The sequence below is a fragment of the Ochotona curzoniae genome, unplaced genomic scaffold (assembly GCF_017591425.1).
Source record: "Ochotona curzoniae isolate NIBS_2020 unplaced genomic scaffold, NIBS_Ocur_1.0 contig_2723, whole genome shotgun sequence".
NCBI classification, from domain to species: Eukaryota; Metazoa; Chordata; class Mammalia; order Lagomorpha; family Ochotonidae; genus Ochotona; species Ochotona curzoniae.
In genome coordinates this window covers 24,660,092-24,679,212 of record NW_024465573.1, presented here as the reverse complement: position 1 = coordinate 24,679,212, position 19,121 = coordinate 24,660,092, and the positions used below count along the sequence as shown (strand labels likewise).

The window sequence follows — 19,121 nt, the reverse complement described above, 5'->3', positions numbered from 1 at the left end:
TGCATTCCCAGGCCACAAGCAGGGAGCTGGATGGGAAGCGGGGCAGCCAGGATTAGACCCAGAGCCCATATGGGATCCTGGCGCGTTCAGAGTGAGGACTTTAGCCACTACACTATCGTGCTGGGCCCAGATCAGTGGTTATTAAGTGAAGATGCCTTTACTCCCTAAGGGGAACTTGGCAAGTCTGGACAGTTTTTTGGTTGTCACACCTGGCAACATGGTTAGACAGAAGGGAGAAATGCTGCTTCGACTCCTGTAATGCTTCATCATGAAGCATCAGTTAACCTAAAAAAGTACAGTGTGGATACTCAGAAACCCCAATACAGGTTAAGATTACTATTCAGTATCTCTAAGGCTGGCACACATATTCATACACACACATGCACGCACACACACAATGATTCCTGTAGCTGCTTGGGGAAGGCAGGTGGACTTGGCAGCAGCTTGGAGGGCAGGCGGTGCCTACAAGCTTTTTCAGGAGAGGTGCTGAAGAAACCATCTACTTGACACAAGCTTAGTGCTTCCTCATGTTGTTTGCTTGAAGGTGGCTGTATTGGTCATCTTCCCGATCCTTGAGGGGCTAAAAGCAACAGCATGGTCAAAAGCTCATTTTCCATTGTCTATTAATGAATTAATTAGATGATATTTATGGAATCTTTTTATAATGCAAGGTTTTAGCATGTGGACTTTTGGTGCCAGGGGTGGGAAGATGGCAACAATATGCATGCAGTCTCTGTATATAATTTCTTCCTGGGTTCCTCCCATTGGGCTCGTCACCTTTCTCTTACTTCATTCATTCTGCCCAAATGGCTAAACATCCCAGTTTCTCCTATGCTGTTAGTAATTTCTTACCTTTGACGTGTTTTTCAAACTATTTGTCCTCCCTCCCCCACCAATCCCAAACTTTTCTCCACTAATTGTAGCAAAATCTCCTTCAGGCCTCATTTTCTTACCTGGTAGAGCTGGTCATTGGGCAACAAAGTCTGCTTATCTGAAGCTGCACAAAAAAAGACAAAAAAAACACACATACACAAGAAAGAATGTAATACTTTGGGTTATAGGTACGTACTATAATACTAAATAGTAATAAGAATCATGTCCACACAAGAACATTGATGGGTCTTTCAAGCATATTGTTGAGAAGAAGCCATACAGAAGAATATTTGGTGCTTGTATCCTCTTACATGAAAAGTAAAAACAGCTCATTCTCTATTGTTTGAAGTCAGGAGAGTCAGGGGGTGGGTGGTGGCTGGAAGTGAGCACAGGTGAGGCTCCAAGGGGGCTGGAAATAGTTTCTGGACCTGCGAGCTGAATATGTGAGTGCATTTGCTTTGTTAAATTGTTTTTGGAACTTTGCTTGTGAGTCACCTTTCTGTACTTGGATTTGATGCAACAGTTTTCTTTATTTGAGGGGGATTGGGGAAATGAAGGGGGAAATCCTTGTATCTGTGGAACTGTATCATAAAAAACAATCAATTTTGTTTATTTGAGAGAGAGAGAGATTGAGAGAGAATCTTGCATCTCCTGATTTGCTGGTGCATTCTCCAAATGGCTACAATCACCAGAGTTGGCCTGATTCGAAGCCAGGAGCCAGAAGCTCCTTCCAGGTCTCTCATATGGATGCAGGGGCCCATACACTTGGGTCACCCTCTACTGCTTCTCCAGGCCATTATATGATGAAACTGGACTGGAAGTGGAACAGCTGCTTCTTAAACTGGTGTTCATATGGGGTGCCAGCACCTTAGCTGGCAGCTTTATCCTGTATATCACAGTGCTGGTCCCTCAACAGTTTTTAAAAATGCAGAGACACCTGGACATTGAGATGGGTAAATAAGCTGTGATCACATGTGCTTTTCCTTCTGCCCCACTTGAGGCAGAGCCTTATTCAACCATGCACAGTATCAGAACCTACCAACTCAGTCTCTTCTACCAGGACTGTTTCGATAGAAAGGAAGCTGAGGATCTCAAGTGGTCCCATTTGTCATCTAAGAACACTTTTTTTTTCTTTTTCTTTACCTCTTGACTGGCGAACTCCATCTTGTCCAGCAATGAAGTAGACCCCAACAGCCAGGAAGAAAATGCTAACGATTTCAGCGAAGAGAAAGCCCGAAAGAGTGCCTGCGTTTAGCTCGATGCAGTTCTGACACACTACAGGGAAAAGGAGAGATTACATCTCCTTCAGGGTGTGAATATTGAGTTTCCTGGATTTTTTTTCCCTCCTGCCTACCAGCAATAATACCTGTGTCTAAGGCAGCAGCTTCCTCTTTCTGTGGGCGGTATTGGCAAGAGAATATTGTTGGAAAGAGAACTCATGGCTTCTTTGATGTTCTCCCACCCTGCCCCAGTTGTCCTGGGGGAGCCCATGTGGTCTTATTATTAGAAACTTTGTGCATTAAAAGGAAGACCATATTCCCTTCTCTGTGCTCAACTGTCCTCTAGTCCTTACTGCTGCCCTCTTGCAATTTCCCCTACCTCTCTGCTCTACCCCCTGTACCTCCTGCTGCCCCAATTCAGTTCATAGTAGTTACAGAATTACTGCAATCCGAGGAACCCACCTGAAGGTAATTCAGGTTTTTATGGTACTGGCTATACTTTTTAAAGAAGCCATGGGATCTGTATTGCTATATTTTTTTTAAAAAGGGGGCAAACTGAGGTTAAGAGCACTTGGCTAAAACACTACTGTGTAGCTGGCATCTATTTCCGCCTTCACCTTGGACTGTAATCCCACAGATACTGCTTCATTTTGTAACAAACAAACCAAAGGTTATCACATACTTCTAAAATATACTTGAAGTGTTGCTGTGGCTTTCTGGGATCCTTGACATGAATATATCCCTCGAGGATCCTTGGTACTACTTCCCAGATTCCATGTATTTTTGTCTGGATTTAGGGAATTCAGTTCCTTCCCATCTTTTAACCAGAGAATATTTGTGCCTGGCAGTTTACAAGTCAGAAGTACTGAGCCATCGTCTCGCGTATCATTCACATCTATCAGAACACCTGAAAAAGGAAAAGCCATGGTTCTTTTTACAGATTTTGCCTCTGAGAGTTTCCCTGCCCCAAAGAGCCAAAAGAAGACACCAGCGCTTGTGGGGATCTTGTTAGCTTCCCAGATTCTGTTTAGCAGGTGTGGGGAGGGAAGATTCTACATTTCTGATGTGCTGTTGGGTGAAGCCCAAAATGTTGGTCCAGGACTCACACTTGAAGTGTATTGCTGTTAGGGTTCTACTTCTGCAAGGATGAGGCAGTGAGCTAAACAGGAAAACTGCCCACAGCAGGTCCTGGTGTTGTGGTCTAGTGTTTTTGCTAAATATTTATTATTTAGGTTTATGTCTCTTGCTTAAAAAGCATTTTAAGCACAGACACAGCTTAAGCTGTGGTAAAGTTTATGCAGAGGGTGGGGGATACAGACTTACGTGGGCCATGTTCAGAGAGCATGCCAGAAAGGGAAAGGATAAGGGAGAATGCTGCCTCTGACTCAGAGTCCATCCACAAGCAGCAAGAGAACAAGTAGGTACGAGGCATGTGACCGAGAGAGTCCCAGCCCTGCCCCCATCATGGACTTTTTATTGGGCTTGAGAGGGAAGTGGTTACACAACAATGCAGCACCATCCCCTTCAGGTTCCAGGTGATGATAGGTGAGCATCATTTGATTCACAGGTTGGCAGAAAGGATTACATAGGTGGGGAAGGTGTGGCTTCCAAATGTGACCCTGAACTAGCTGCTTGCCTAGACGATACTACTGGCAGGCCACTGCTTTGACCACAGGAACACCACCTATCACCCCATTTTCTCTGAACTGCTTGTTCTGATAGGACTAATTTTGTGGAAATTGTGTATTTCCGTAAATATCCTTGGGGCCCAAGGATTCAAAGAAGCCATTGTTCCTACCTTTGACTTGTATGGCCACAGTACCTGTAGAGACAGAAGAGACACAGAGGATCAGTTGGACCTGGAGTTGTTCAGAGACCTTGAAGGGCCTTCACAGTCACCTGAGACTAAAAGGTCAAGAGAAATCCTAGGGCCCAGTGTGATAGCATAATGGTTAAGGTCCTTGCCTTGAACACATCGGGATCCTATGTGGGCGCCGGTTCTAACCCCTGCAGCTTCACTTCCCATTCAGCTCCCAGCTTGTGACCTGGGAAAGCAGTGGAGGATGGCCCAAAGCCTTGGGACCCTGCACCTGTGTGGGAAACCCGGAAAGAAGTTCCTGGCTCCTGGCTTTGGATTGGTGCAACACCAGCTGTTGCGGCCACTTGGGGAGTGAACCATTGGTTGGAAGATCTTCCTTTCTGTCTCTCCTGCTCTGTGTACATCCGCCTTTCCAATAAAATAAATAAATCTTAGAAAAAAAGAAACTTTATATAAAAAAAGAGAAATGCTAGTCCATGGACCTGACAGTCTTTTTTTTTTAAAGATTTATTTTTATTATTTTTTCATTGGAAAGGCGGATATACAGAGAGGAGAGACAGAGAGGAAGATCTTCCGTCCGATGATTCACTCCCCAAGTGAGCGCAACGGGCCGATACTATGCCGATCCGAAGCCAGGAGCCTCTTCCAGGTCTCCCACGCGGGTGCAGGTTCCCAAAGCTTTGAGCCGTCCTGGACTGCTTTCCCAGGCCACAGGCAGGGAGCTGGAAGGGAAGCGGGGCTGCCGGGATTAGAACCGGCGCCCATATGGGATCCCAGGCGTGCAAGGCGAGGACCTTTAACCACTTGTGCCACCGCGCCGGGCCCGGACCTGACAGTCTTTATAGCACCTTCCTTAGTCTATACAGAATTTCTCTTGTGATAACAAAGGCTTTGTTTGGCCCTTTTCCTGGCTTCCTGGAAAGGAGTTTCTAAGCCATTAGAATTTCACAAGTGAGTGACTTTGTTAATCATGTGGATTGTTGGACTACCCCTAAGTGTGTACTAAGGAGATAGCTCAAGATGAGGTTGGTTAAAACCAAACATTGTGGCTAGAGGATCAGGGATTTGAAGTCAATATTAACAGCCTGGGGAGAAAGAAGTGAGGTTGGGCTTAGTCAAGCAGCCAATGTCCAATCAATCCTGCCAATGTAATGATACTTCAATAAAACTTTCATGGGGCTTCCTGGTTGGTGGACACATTAAGGTGCCGATTCCACAGGGAAGCTCTGTGTTCAGGACCCTCCCAGACCCTGCTTTATAGTTTGTCCTGATTTCATACTTTTTATTAAAAAAAATTTTTTTTTACAAAAGATTTACTTATTTATTTTAGAAGTCAGAGTTACAGAGAATGGGGAAGAGAGGGGGAGAGAAAGATCTTCCATCCACTGGTTCACTTCCCAGATGGCCAAAACATCCAGTTATGGGCTAGGCCAAATCCAGGAACTAGGAGCTTCCACCAGGTCTCCCATGTCAGTGGCAGGGACCCAAACGTTTCAGCCATCTTCTGCTGCTTTTTGTAGACCGTTAACAGGAAGGTAGATTGGAAACAGAGCAGCTAGGATATGAATCAGTGCCCATATGGGAGGCTGATATCTCAGGGAGCAGCTTTACCCAGGATGCCAATATACTAGACAACCCCCAAGTTTATTTTTCAAAGTAAAATTGTGATAGTAAAAATGTTTTCCTGAGGTTTTTGAGTCATTCTAGTAAAGTATCAAACATGAGAGGGTCATGAGAAGTGTAGTAATCTAGTGATGGCTGTTCTTGTGACTGGCATTTACAGTAAGGACAGTCTTGTTGGGGATCATGCCTTTCCCTGTGGGGTCTGACAACTCTGAAGGCTTCATTTTTCAGAATTACACTGCAGTATACATATGGGCATTGCCCACACAATCCAGAAATATTTGCTCTTTTAGCAGTTGAAGCTCCAGCAAGGAATGGGTATACTCCCACCAAAGCCTTTTACGCTTTTAAAAATCACTTATTTGAGGGGCTGACATTACAGTGGGTTAAGCTACTGCTTGCGATGCTAATATCCTATATTGAAGTGACAGTTCAAGTCTCAGCTGCTCTACTTCTGATCCAGCTTCTTGCTAATGTATTTGGGGAAAGTAGTGGAAGATGGTCCAAGCTCTTACTCTCCTGCTGACTCTGTGGGAAATCATGGTGTCTGGCTTTAACTTCAGCCTGGCCTGGATCTGACTGCTGTGGTCATTTGTGGAGGTGAACTATTTCTCTGTTGAACAATATTTTATGGAATATTTCTCTCCTTCAGTCATTATCTGCTGCCTTCCAGGATTGATTGATAGGAAGTCAAATAAAAAGAAGAGGCAGCATTCTCTCTCTTTTTTCTAAAGATTTATTTATTTATATTGGAAAGTCAAATTTACAGAGAAGGAAAGACAGAAAGAAAGATCTTCCATCTGTTGGTTCACTACCCAAGTGGCCGCAATGGCCGGAGCTGAGCTGATAGGAGGCCAGAAACCAAGAACTTTTTTTGGGTATCTCATGCAAGTGCAGGGTCCCAAGGCTTTGTTCCATCCTCTGTTGCTTTCCCAGGCCACAGGCAGGGAGCTGGAAAGGAAGTGGAACAGCCGGGACATGAACCTGCACCCATGTGGGATCCCAGCGGATGTAAGGCGAGGACTTTAGCCACTAAAGCTATTATACCAGGCCCGAGGAGGCAGCATTTTAACTGACACCCCAATGTAGGATGCAGAATTCCAGGTGGCAACTTAACTCTGTATCACAATGTCTGCCCTAAAGCCTGTTAGAGATTAGCTCCTTTCAAAATCTTCAGTGCTGGTCATCATTTTTTATAGAAACCCTGTAGGTCCCAGCAAGAGCTAGTTATTCAATCAATGCTCAAATTGGCCTCCAAACTCAAGAGTAGTAGAGTTGTGTAGTAAAAATACTATCTAGAGGGGCTGCAACTGTGGCTCAAGCTAATCTTCCACCTGCCAACACCAGTATGCCATATGGGTACTGGTTCATGTCCCAGCTGCTCCACTTCAGATCCAGCTCCCTGCTTGTGGCCTGGGAAGATAGAGGAGGATGGGTCAAATCCTCGAGTACCTGCACCCATGTAGGAGACCTGAAAGAGGCTTCTGGCTCCTAGCTTTAGATTGGTTCTGCTGTGGTAGTTCTGACCACTTGGGGTGTGAACTATAGTGGATGAAGATCTCTGTCTTTCATTCCCTGTAAACTTGCCTTTCAAACATAAAAAATACTACCTAGCACTGGAATTCAATTCAGTTGCACTTAGTCCCAACATTATTAAGCCCTGTTATGACCCATTGTGTGTGAGCATCCACTGTGGAATAAAGGGCTGGTGATGTGAAGAATGAGATGCTGTTGCTGAAGAGTTTATGACAAAGTGCCTGGGCCTTCAGGAAGAGTAGAAATTCACACAGAGTTGTTCTGAGCAGAATGAATAACCAAGCAGAGGGACATATTTGAGAAAGGACAAGGGAGGTAGTGTGGCTGTAGGTAAAGGATGTGGTAGGAGAGGCAGGCATGGGTCAAAGATGCAGGAAATGAAAGGGGTCAACTGTCTTAGAACTTTTGCAGTGTTCAACTTTTATGGATGGTAGCCAGAACATGGTAGGAGCTTCATACACATTATACACTTATACATTCATAATGTATGCACTTATACATTCATAATGAATGCATAAGTGAAGGAATGAGTAAATAAGGGTGAAGACCAAAACTGACAACAGTTAAAAGTATTTTTTTTTTCGATTTAGCTATTTTTTTTATTGGAAAGACAGATTTACAGATAGGAGAGGCAGAGAGATCTTTTATCTGTTGGGTTGTTCCCCAAAAGACTGCAATGGCCACAATTGAGCCAATCTGAAGCCAGGAGCCAAGAGTTTCTCCTGGGTCTCCCATGCAGGTCCCAAGGCTTTGTTCCATCTTCTGTTGCTTTCCCAGGCCACAAGCAGGGAGCTGAATGGGAAGTGGAGCAGCCGGGACACAAACTGGCACACATATGGGATCCCAGTGCTTGGAGCCAATCATGCCATTGTGCCAGGCCCCACAGTTAAATTTTTTTAGATGATGGACTTATGGCTAATTATGAAGGACTGTATTGTTGTGTTGATATGGGGAATATCAGTTGGGTAGTGGGAATTTGGGGAGGGGGTAGGGAAATCTCAGACCCTATGGAATTGTACCATAAAAATAAAAAATAAATTTAAAAAGTTTTAAAAATAAAAGGGGAATGGGAGGAGAGAGAGAAAGAGCTTTCATTTGCTGGTTTACTCCCCAAATGACCACAACAGTCATGTCTTGACCATGCTAAAGCCAGAAGCCAGGAACACTGAACTTCATGCTGGTTTCCCACTTGAGTGGCAGGGACTCAAGTATTTGAGCCGTCATCTGCTGTCTTCCCAGCCACATTAGCAGGAAAGCTGGTTTAGAAAAGTAGAGCAGCCAGGACTTGAACCAGCACTCCCCATATTGGATGCACAGGGTGACTTAACTTGCTGCCCACCCCTTACCCCATGTCGTAGGCATTGTAAAGTGAACCACCTGTTGGGAGTGCTGCCTTCTAGTCTATTTCTCTTCTTCTCAAAAAAGAAAAGAAAAGAAAAGAAAAAGTTGGTGTTCTTACAGTTCCACCCTCAGTCCCATCTTCCTCACATTCTACATAGTGCTTGCAGTATTTAAACGACTTCATAAGCTTAGCCTGACCTAGTATGTCCAGATTCCAGGCTTCAATCTGCCCCATCTACTTCCTGTTGAATATTTCCAACTGAGTATTCACCTTGTACTGTGCCCTACACTCAATCTGATGTCAAAACTAGTTTCTTCAATTAGACAGTGAGCTCATGAGAGCAGCAGCTTTTTATTTGCTTTTATATCCCCCTTGGCATATTAGGACTGTACCCACATCTACTGAGTCAATTAAGCCACTAGCCAAGCAAGTGAATGACCGTTTCAGAGTCTACTGTTAACCTTCAGCTCTGCAATAGGAACGCACACCTCTTTCTTCCAGTTTCCTGACTTCATGCCCTTTTAGGGCTTCATCAAAGCCCGAGATGGGGCAGCAGGCTCTTTGCTCTGGCTGAAGTCCTCTATTTTGATTTCTCTAGACAGCAGGACCTTATCTCCTCTATGAAACACCACTGTTCTCTGACTTGGCACAGTAAAAGCCTCCATTTTTGCCCTTGCTTGCTTGAACCCTAAGATGGCGGCTGAAGTAGCTCAAGGCTGAGGAGCCTGATATTTCTGGCCAGTGATGACTTTTTCCTTTCAGCGCGTCCCAGGCTGCCAGACCCTCCTCGCGGGTCCTTACCTTGAAGAAGAACAACAGTCACGATGAGGGCAGCTAGACCCTTCTGCTGCTCCATGTCAGCCTCGGCTCTTCTGCCCAAGTGCGGCACAGCCCTTAGCCGCCAGCCAGCCTGTGCAGCAGCTAGAGCAGCTCCACCCAGCCCCCTGCAGGTGGAGGCCTGTGTGTGAGGACAGGGCCCAGAGCCTCCACCCGCTGCTTCAAGTGTGGGCAGCAGGGGCCTCAGCCGGGCTGCAGGTGCAGATGTCTCTTGCTTTTCCGTTAACAAAGGCAGGTGGAGGTGGTGGGGAGGAAGCGGGAGGGTGCTGGATTCCTACTCAGAGACTTTGCTTGCATCAAGAGCAGCTTTGATGCAGAGAGAGAGAGAGAGCTGACCTTGGGCCTCTTCTGTTCATGACATTAACGCTCTACCTCCTGTTGTTGCTTACTGCTAGTGGTTCTAAACTAAGGCGTCCAGGCATTTGGGGTTAGAGCTCTGAAGGAAAACCCGCCCTAGTCCAGGCTTTCATCCAGGTTTATTATTATTATTATTATTATTATTATTATTATTATTATTATTTAAAGGACTAATTTAAAAGCAGAGCAACAGAATCAGAGAGAGACATAGGTCTTTGGTCCACTGATTTACTCCGCAGATGATTGCAATAGCTGGGGCTAGGCTACGTCAAAGTGAGAAGCCAGGAACTCCATTTGGGTCTCCCACATGGGTGCAGAGACTCAAGCATTTAGACCATCTTCTGCTGCTTTCCCAGGCACATTAGCAGGAACCTGTATAAGAAATTGATCAGTTGGGGCTGGTGCAATGATTCTTCAGGTTAATGCTCTACCTGCAAGTTCCAGCATCCCATATGGATACCAGTTTGTGTCCTGGCTGCTTCCACCTCCCAAGCTCCCTGCTTGTGACCTGGGAAAGCAGTCAAGGATGGCCCAAAGCTTTGGGACCCTACACTTGCATTGGAGACTTGGAAGAAGCTCATGGCCTCAGATGGGCTCAGCTCTGATTGTTATGGCCATTTGGGGAGTGAATCAACAGATGGAAGATCTTTCTGTTCCTCTTCTCTGTGAAATCTGACTTTCCAATGAAAATAAATAAATCTAAAAAATAAATAAATAAAACAAAACAATAAGCTGAGCAGCTGAACCTCCAAGCAGCACTCCAATATGGGTCCTGGTGTCACAAGTGGTGGCTTATCATATTGCACCACACTATCAGGATTTTTTTTTCACTGTTCTTTTGAGATCATCAAAGAGGTACCCTGTCTAGGAAGGGTATATCCCACAAGATAGGCCAGTGCATGTTTGAGGGCCAGGGTAGGATCCGGTCTTCAGATTCTTAGGTCTCCATTCTCTTTACTCTCTAGATAGTAAGGGCATACAAAGTAGCAGGATTCTTGCTATGCTGCAGGACAGACATGCTGTGTGCTCAGGGATGTCATACTCTAACTGTGTAACTCGAGGAGCTTGGGATCCCCAGTGCCCCCAGGAGGAAAATCATTGTTTTTTAGGAGAGGCACAAGTCTGCCTCTAAGTCTATAACACACACACACACAAACACACACACACACACACACACACACACATCAAAGAGTTGTTTGTTTCAAAGGCAGAATGAGAGTAAGTAAGAGATCTTTCCTTTGCTGGTTCACTCCCCAAATGCCCACAGCAGCAGGTAGGGAGTCAGATCAAAGCCAGGATCCAGAAACTCCATCCAGGTTTCCCTTGAAAGTGACCCAAGCACTGAACTGTTTTTTTTGCTGTCTCCCAGGATGCATTAGCAGAAAGTTGAATTGGAAGTGGGATAGCTGGGACTTGAATCAGGCACTCCAATATGAGATGTGGGCATGCCAAGTAGTGGGTTAACTGCCACAACACTTGTTCCAAAGTTATATTGTTAATGATAACTACATCAGTTTTTTTTTTTAAAAAAAAATTATTTATTTGAAAGATGGAGTTTCAGACAGAAAGGGAGAGAAAGTGAGAGAGAGGGGTCTTTCATCCACTGGTTCGCTCCCCAAATAGCTGCAACAGCTGTGGTTAGGCCAGATTAAAGCCAGGAGCTGAGGGCTTCATCTGAGCCTCTCATGTGATGTGTAGGCCCAGATGTTTGGTCTGTCTTCTCCTGCTTTTCCCAGGGTATTAGCAGGGAGCTATGTAGGAATTGGAGCAGCTAGGAATCAAATCAGTGCCCATGAGGAATGCCAGTGATCAGGCAGCAGCTCAACCCTGTTCTACCACCATGCTGGCCCAGCTAGCTCTTATTGAACACATACTCTGTGTTAGGCACCACTCAATTTGTTCAATTCCTTCTATTGATAGTGGGTGAATGAAGTTTTGAAAACTTCAACTGGCCCAAGTCTCTCAGCCGGAGAGTACTAAGGCCACTCTTCAACTCTCTGGCTAGAGACGGGAGGACACTAAAGCCTGGCCTCCTCCTGACCAGAACCTGCTAGAACTGGGGTCTCAGGTGGCTTAGTCAGGGGTCCTAACAAGGACTGGGAATAGGAGGAGGCACCCAGGAGTTACATGGTTCATGCAACAGGACTCACTGCTTCTTAGGAGAGATTGGATGGGAGGCCATTTTTTTTTTTAAAAGATTGACTTATTTTTATTGCAAAGTCAGATATACAGAGAGGAGGAAAGACAGAGTGGAAGATCTTCCATCCAATGATTCACTCTCCAAGTGACTGCAATGGCCAGAGCTGCACCGATCCGAAGCCAGGAGCCAACAGCCTCCTCTGGGTCTCTCATGTGGGTGCAGGGTCCCAAGGCTTTTGGGCCATTCTCTATTGCTTTTCCAGATCACAAGCAGGGAGCTGGATGGGAAGCGGGGCTACCACGATTAGAACCGGTGCCCGTATGGGATCCCGGTGCGTGCAAGATGAGGACTTTAGCTGCTAGGCCATGGCGCCAGGCCTGGTGGGTCATTTTTCAGGTGGTGAGCAAACGTCACATTGTAATTAGGGACTCAGAAATGCTTTCCAAAGATCCAAAATCCCTTTTCACTTCCAAAAAGTCCATAATCTCTGCTCTCCCTTCAGCTCCCTCCCTGCCAAACCCCCTGCTCAGAAAAAGAGCCACAGGCACCTGCTTCCTGCCTGCCCCGCCCTAGCCTACCCCTGCCTCACAGCCTCTATCACTGTGGCAGACAGCAGAGAGGCCGGCAGCTTCCAGTCCCTCCCCCACTGTCTTCTTGTTCGTCAGCCAGTCGGGGAGGGCAGCTCTCTGCCTGGCTGATGGTTCTGGGGCCTAGCTCGCTCTCTGCTGAATGAATTCCCCTGGAAGATGGATCATGGTGGGCTTCTGGCTGGCTTGGTACTCGTTGTCCTTCTTCCTCAAGGTACATAAGGCTTCTCCGGGGAAAGAATGAGAGGGGCAAAACCATGTGAAGTTGGTTTTTTAGCTCTAGCTGAAATTTAGCACGTACAACCTGAGGTGTTAGGAGAGCTAGGCTGGGATGTAGGGCAAGGTTGGGGAGACTGTTTAACTGATTCCATCTGGGAACATAAATTGAGTTTGTTACCTCTCCAAGACTTTAGGTCAGGAAGTTGAAGGAAAAGGTTCGCTGTGTGTGTGTGTGTGTGTGTGTGTGTGTGTGTGTGCGTGAGCTGAGGCCTGGACACGGAAGCAGAGCTCCATGCACTGCTCTGTGTAGGGCCCATGGCCTCTGGGTTGGAACTTTTGGCCATTGGAGCTATTGTTGTGTTGCCACTCAGAACCATGCGTCAGCGCTCAGGAATGGTTTAAAAGAAAAGTGATCATTAGGTGGAGTAGGAGGGAGGGTAGGTTATTGCATGGTCAGTAGGAAGCCAACTCATAGTAGTTTGCCTAACTTTAAAACTGGAAGTACTATGTCCCGGGAACCTCCTCAGCTCAGACAAATTAGGTCATATGATCACCCTAATAATCAGTTTCCCAGGACACACAGGTTCTCCACTGGAAACAGATCCCAAGGAAGCCATGGCTGCAGGGTGTGGGGACATTTGGTGTACTCAGAGGCTCCCTGGGTCTCCAGGTGTATACTTCCAAATGACTTCAGAGCCACAGGTGACAGCTGTTCTGGGTTTCTCTAGAGGAACCTCTTGCATTCAACCTAGCAATGATGCTTAGGGAAAAGGGGGACCGGAGGTGTTGAATCCAGCACCTCTGTGGGCTGTGCAGGTGTGCCCAGGCTGTGAAGGCAATTCAGTGGGTCTGGAAGGTGCTGTGCCTTTCGACTTGACTGTGTGTGAAGATTCAAGAATAGATTAAAAAAAAGAAGAAATAATTTTTCTTACCCTCTTCTTAAACAGGGTTAAGGCAACAAAAGTCCCTTCCTTGGATGTCCCAAACTCCTTCTAGAGCACTGGGCTGCTACTTCTTATAAGCTCTTTCCAACCCCCAAGCACCGCTGGCCCTGGAGGGGAGGCTCCAGTGCCAAGAGTGCAGCTTTGTTGGAAGTTGTTTGGTGCGATGAGGAGTGCAGGTGTTGCAGGTGGCTAGGAAGCAGAATCACGAGTTTTCTTGGGGAAAAATGTGGACATTTCCACTCAAGGAACATTCTTCTGCTTTTTCATATCTGTTGTTACTTCAACCATGTCTACTTTCCTTTTGCTTTTTAAAAAAAAATTAATTTATTTTGAAAGTTAGAATCACAGAGAGGAGAGGGGGAAGGAGAGAAAGAGAGATCTTCTGTCTTCTGGCTCACTCCCCAGATAGCCTTAATGGTCTTAATATCCAGTACTGGGCCACAGGCTAGGGCCAGGAACCAGGAGTTTCATCCAGGTCTCCCATGTGGGTGCAGAGGCCCAAGAACTGGGACCATTTTCTGTTGCTTATTTCCGGCCATTAGCAGGGAGCTGGATCGCAACTGGAGTAGCTGGGACATGGACTAGTGCCTGGAGGGGATGCCAGTGTCTCAGCAAGTGTCTTTATTTGCTGTGTCACAGTGCTGCCCCCACAACTTCTATTCAGTGGTCTGAACCCATTTTTAAAAAATTATTTATTTTTATTTGAAAGATTTCTTTTTTAAAAAAATATTTATTTTATTTTTATTACAAAGTCAGATATACAGAGAGGAGGAGAGATAGAGAGGAAGATCTTCCATCTGATGATTCATTCCCCAAGTGAGCGCAATGGCCGGTGCTGTGCCAATCTGAAGCCAGGAGCCAGGAACCTCCTCCAGGTCTCCCACAGGGGTGCAGGGTCCCAAGGCTTTGGGCCGTCTTCGACTGCTTTCCCAGGTCACAAGCAGGGAGCTGGGTGGGAAGTGGAGCTTCCAGGATTAGGTCCGGGGCCCATATGGGATCCCGGCGTGTTCAAGGCGAGGACTTTTAGCCACTAGACCATGCTGCCGGGCCCCTCTGAACCCATTTTCAAGAACATTCTTGGGTCAATCCAGTTTCATGGTTCTCTTTCTAAAAAGATTGATGTATTTTTATTGGAAAGTCAGATATACAGAGAGGAGGAGAGACAGAGAAGAAGGTCTTCCTTCTGCTGATTCACTCCCCAAGTGGCTGCAATGATTGGAGCTGAGCCGATCCGAAGTCAGGAGCATGGTGCTTCTTCTGGGTCTCACACACAGGTGCAGGGTCCCAAGGCTTTGGGTCGTCCTTGACTGCCTTCCCTGGCCACAAGCAGGGAGCTGGATGGGAAACGGGGCTGCTGGGACAAGAACCAGTGCCTATATGGGATGCTTGGTGCCTGCAAGATGAGGACTTTAGCTGCTAGGCTAGCATGCCAGGCCCTCTCTTTCTCTCTTAAACGTTTATTTATTTTTGGGCCTGGTACAGGCCAAATAAAATAAAATAGAAACCAATAAATCTTTAAAAAGATAAATCCAGTAAAAAAGAAATAAATCTTATAAAAAGACTTGAAAATGAATTTTGTAATTAATGGGGGAAGGAGAGACAAAGAAAGATTTTTTCATCTACTGATTCACTCCACAAATGGCTACAAGGGCCAGAGATGAACTGATCCAAAGGAGCTAGGAGCTTCCTCTGGGTCTTTCACATGAGTTCAGATTTCTAAGGACTTGGGCCATCCTTTGCTGCTTTCCCAGGCCGTAAGAAGGGACCTGGATAGAAAATTGGCCTGGTGTGATATCCTAGTGGCTAAAGTCCTTGTCTTGCATGTACTGGGATCCCATATAAGCACTGGTTTGTATCCCAGCCACTTCACTTCCTTTTTAGCTCTCTCCCTGTGGTCTGGGAAAGCAGTAAATGATGTCCTAAAGCCATGGGACCCTTTACCTATGTGGGAGATTCGGAAGAAGCTCCTGGTTCCTGATTGGATTGGCTCAGCTTTGGCCATTGCAGCCTCCTGGGGAGTGAACTAGCGGATAAAAGAGGTTTCTCTTTGTCTCTCCTCCTCTCTGTAAATCTGGTTTTCCAATAAAAATAAATAAATAAATAAATAAATAAATAAATAAATAAATAAATCTATATATCTTAAAAAAGAAAGAAGGAAAGAAAAGAAAATGGACCACCTGGGACAAACTGGTGCTCTCACGGGCATGCTGGTGCCTGCAGTTGTAGGATTAGCCTGTTGAGTGACACTGTGGCCCCAGTGCTCTCTCTTTTGTGTCGGATCCCTCAAGACTCATTCTTTTCTTGCTGTGCATCCCGAGCAAAGCATGGGGAGCCTCCTGAAGCCTTTCTCTTGTAACTCTTGTCCCTCTGTCTCTCTGAAGCCATCAACTGTCGCAGGTTGGAAAAACGGTGCTTCTTAGCAGAAGCCTCAGCAGAATGGAGGTTTGGTGTGGACCTGAGACTCGTCTTCAACTCTGCTCTTTTCTTTCTTTCGTTGTTTTTTCTTTCCCTTAGTGTGTTCCTTCAAGATAAATGTTGAGGAAATGGAAGACAGTGTATCATTGCTTTGCAATACCACTATTAGTTGGATTGAGGGCACAGAGGGAACACTGATGGAAGACAATAAAAGACTGAATTTGGGAAAACGCATCTTGGACCCACGAGGACAATATTTATGTGGCAAACATGGTTCAGACAACGACGGCTATGTCTTGCAAGTGTATTACCGAAGTATGTGCCTCTGGGACCCTTTGGTTTAGAAAAGAAGGGGCAGCTGGATGTGGGAACTTTGTGACTGGAGTGGGCTTTGGTGAATCCACCTGCTCTGTTTGTAAACTGGGGTCCTTCTTGTAATAACATGATTTGGGTTTGGGGTGGTAGGGTTCAGATGACAGAAAGAGTAGGGGTCTTGGTTGGGATAGAGGTTTGTTCCACTGCCTCATTTAAGGTCCCACAAACTGAAGGGGGTCTCTTAGCTCTGCCCTGGTGGTCCTTGGATGACGCCTGGAAGTGGAATGAGCCAGGCTGTTAGCAGGCCTTTGTCCCATTTCTTACTGAAGGTTGGGTGTTGGCGTGAGAGATCCCAGGGCTGCCCTAGGATGCAGACGTGATTTCCCAACCTTGAAAAACCTCTGCATCTCCTCTCTCCCTATTTCCCTCACACCCCCGGCCACAGTGTGCCAGAACTGTGTGGAGCTGGACTCGGCCACCCTGGCTGGCATCATCATCACTGATATCATTGCCACCCTGCTTCTCGCTCTGGGAGTCTACTGCTTTTCTGGACATGAGACTGGAAGGATCTCTGGGAGTGAGTAGAGGGGCTGATTCTCTGTGCTTAAGCCAATGAGCTCACATTGGTCAAGGAAAGGGGTTGGTAGTAGAGTCAGTTTCACGTTGGAGTCACTTTGGCAATCCCCTAGAAATACCCCCGACTGGTTGTTGAAAGAATTCAAGTCCATGTTGCTCATGCAGGCTTCTCAGAGGGTAGGTTGGGTGGGTGGGTAGTTTGTGTGTGTGTGTGTGTGTGTGTGTGTGTGTGTGTGTGTGTGTGTGACAGTCACTGCCCCCCTGCTCTGTGCATTGTCCCAGCCTCCTATACCCTTGGTGACTCTTTATCCTTGGTTCTTCCAGCTACAGACACTCAAACTCTATTGAGCAATGACCAGCTCTATCAGGTGAGCCCCAAGGGGAGGGAGGGAGGCAAGCCTGGGAGGAAGGGTGAGTGGGGAGAGTAGGCTGACACTGGGTGTGTTTTGTGTGTGTGCATGTGTGAAGGGTCCCAGTAAGGGCTTCGTTCCTGTGGGTGTTCTGAAGATCGGGTGTGAATGCTCACTCCTGTCATGTGCTGGGCTCTCCTTAGTAGAATTCTGAGCCTGTCTCTCTGTTTCCCCTTCATGTCTCTCAGCCCCTTCGAGATCGGGATGATGCTCAGTACAGCCGTATTGGAGGAAACTGGCCTCGGAACAAATGACTCCCAGATTGGTGCCTTTTGAAGATGTCATTTATCAACTTTTCCTCATTGCTCAGGCAATAAAGATGTCCTCTTTCATTCAGTGGCTGCATAGTGTTTTGAGGCTTCTGGGTAGGGGATGGGAATCATCCGGATGTGGCTTGGACCTTGTCTGCCTGCCCACCTATGCTCTTCCTTCACCTCTTCCTTTCCTGTGCCTCACGTGTACCACTGTGATGGGCGGCAGTGACTGGTCTGCCTCACCACTTTTTGCTGCTTGTTAACTCCAGCTCCTAGCCACGGCCCTAGTAGCTGAGGATGGGCTGCTGTGTTCTGGAGCTCAGCCACACAGAACTTTCCATGACATCATGAGTGGGGGTGGCAGAGACATGAAGGAGCCCTGGGGCTGACTTCTCAGCAAACTTCAGAGGGGAGGATGTGTATAATAGAGTCCTCTGCTAAGGGACTGCCTTAGCTTGTGACCCCAGTGTTGTTGCATAATTATCACCAGCTGTGTGTGTGTGGGTGTCTCAGCCTCAGTCCCCTCAGTATCTCTTTTCCTCTGTGAAGAGGCTATCATTTGGGCTGGTACTATGGCACAGCAAGTTAAGCCTTTGTCTATTGTGCCAGCATCCCATATGAACACCAGTTTGGGTCCTGACTGCTCTACTTCTGATCCAGCTCCCTGGTAACATGTTGGGAGATCAATGGAAATTGGCCCAAATGCTTGGACCCTTGCCAACCACATGGGAGACATGGATGGCATTCCAGACTCCCAGCTTCAGCTTGGCACAGCCCTGGGCATTGCAGCCATTTGGGGTGTGAACCAGCCAATGGAAGATCTCTCTCTTTTTGGTTCTCTTTTACTCTAAAATTTGTTGCAAGTTGACCAAATCTATCCCAGAAATGAGTTGGAAGCAGACTCTTAGAAGCTCAGGAGTCTTCATTCACTGGACAGCTCTGACTGGTGGACTGTCCTATTGCATCACACAAGGAAGAGGGTTGCAGCTCCATTCAGCTGTGTTCAGGGGGTCTTAGGCAATGATCAGCTAGCTAAGAGAGTACTGGCATATGATGGGGACCATTCGATCAACCAAGCTTACATTAGTGCACAACACAAATGATCCAAGCTTACATCAGTGCACAACACAAATGATCCTAGCATCATGCACTTTTAAACTATCCAGCCAGAAAAAGTCACATCCCACAAGAGAATCAGGTAATACTACTTATAGAGAACAAATTGGAGCAATCAGTTCATTGCTTGAGCTATAAAAGAAAAGCAAGAACTCATTCTGGAATGAGATACCATCTTGTGATAAGCACTGTTTTATCACTGTGCTTTCCAAGAACCCAAGGTTATGGCAATGGTCAGGTTATGGTAATGTCCCCGAAGTGTTTCAATGTTTCAACCTAGCCTTACTGATGCCATTTTCTTTTTAAAGATTTATTCTTTTATTTTTATTGGAAACGAAGATATACAGAGAGGAGATACAGAGAGGAAGATCTTCCGTCCGATGATTCACTCCCCAAGTGAGCGCAACGGCCGATGCTATGCTGATCAGAAGCCAGGAGCCTCTTCTGGGTCTCCCACACGGGCGCAGGGCCCCAAAGCTTTGGGCCGTCCTCGACTGCTTTCCCGGGCCACAGGCAGAGAGCTGGAAGGGAAGCGGGG

At 46.5% G+C, this 19,121-nt stretch overlaps 2 protein-coding genes across 5 annotated transcripts; one reads left to right on the top strand and one right to left on the bottom strand.

The window, feature by feature from the left end:
* CD3G (CD3g molecule) lies at positions 1-9,424 on the bottom strand. Of its 3 annotated transcripts, XM_040977040.1 has the most exons (7): positions 9,215-9,423; positions 3,892-3,915; positions 2,776-3,000; positions 2,017-2,148; positions 954-997; positions 504-580; positions 1-26 (listed from the first exon to the last, which is right to left on the bottom strand). In XM_040977040.1, the coding sequence occupies exons 1-6, from the start codon at positions 9,267-9,269 to the stop codon at positions 515-517; spliced, it is 546 nt and encodes a 181-aa protein (XP_040832974.1). In that variant the 5' UTR covers positions 9,270-9,423; the 3' UTR covers positions 1-26; positions 504-514. The 3 variants fall into 3 exon arrangements, with proteins under 3 accessions (XP_040832974.1, XP_040832973.1, XP_040832975.1); XM_040977039.1 differs by lacking the exon at positions 1-26 and having other exon boundaries at positions 64-580; positions 9,215-9,422; XM_040977041.1 differs by lacking the exons at positions 1-26; positions 3,892-3,915 and having other exon boundaries at positions 64-580; positions 9,188-9,424.
* A 2,958-nt stretch (positions 9,425-12,382) lies between these two features.
* Positions 12,383-17,549, top strand: CD3D (CD3d molecule). Of its 2 annotated transcripts, XM_040977042.1 has the most exons (5): positions 12,391-12,548; positions 16,012-16,227; positions 16,673-16,804; positions 17,128-17,171; positions 17,402-17,549. In XM_040977042.1, exons 1-5 carry the CDS (start codon positions 12,494-12,496, stop codon positions 17,465-17,467), a joined length of 513 nt encoding a protein of 170 aa, XP_040832976.1. In that variant the 5' UTR covers positions 12,391-12,493; the 3' UTR covers positions 17,468-17,549. The 2 variants fall into 2 exon arrangements, with proteins under 2 accessions (XP_040832978.1, XP_040832976.1); XM_040977044.1 differs by lacking the exon at positions 16,673-16,804 and having other exon boundaries at positions 12,383-12,548.
* The last annotated feature ends 1,572 nt before the right edge of the window (positions 17,550-19,121 follow it).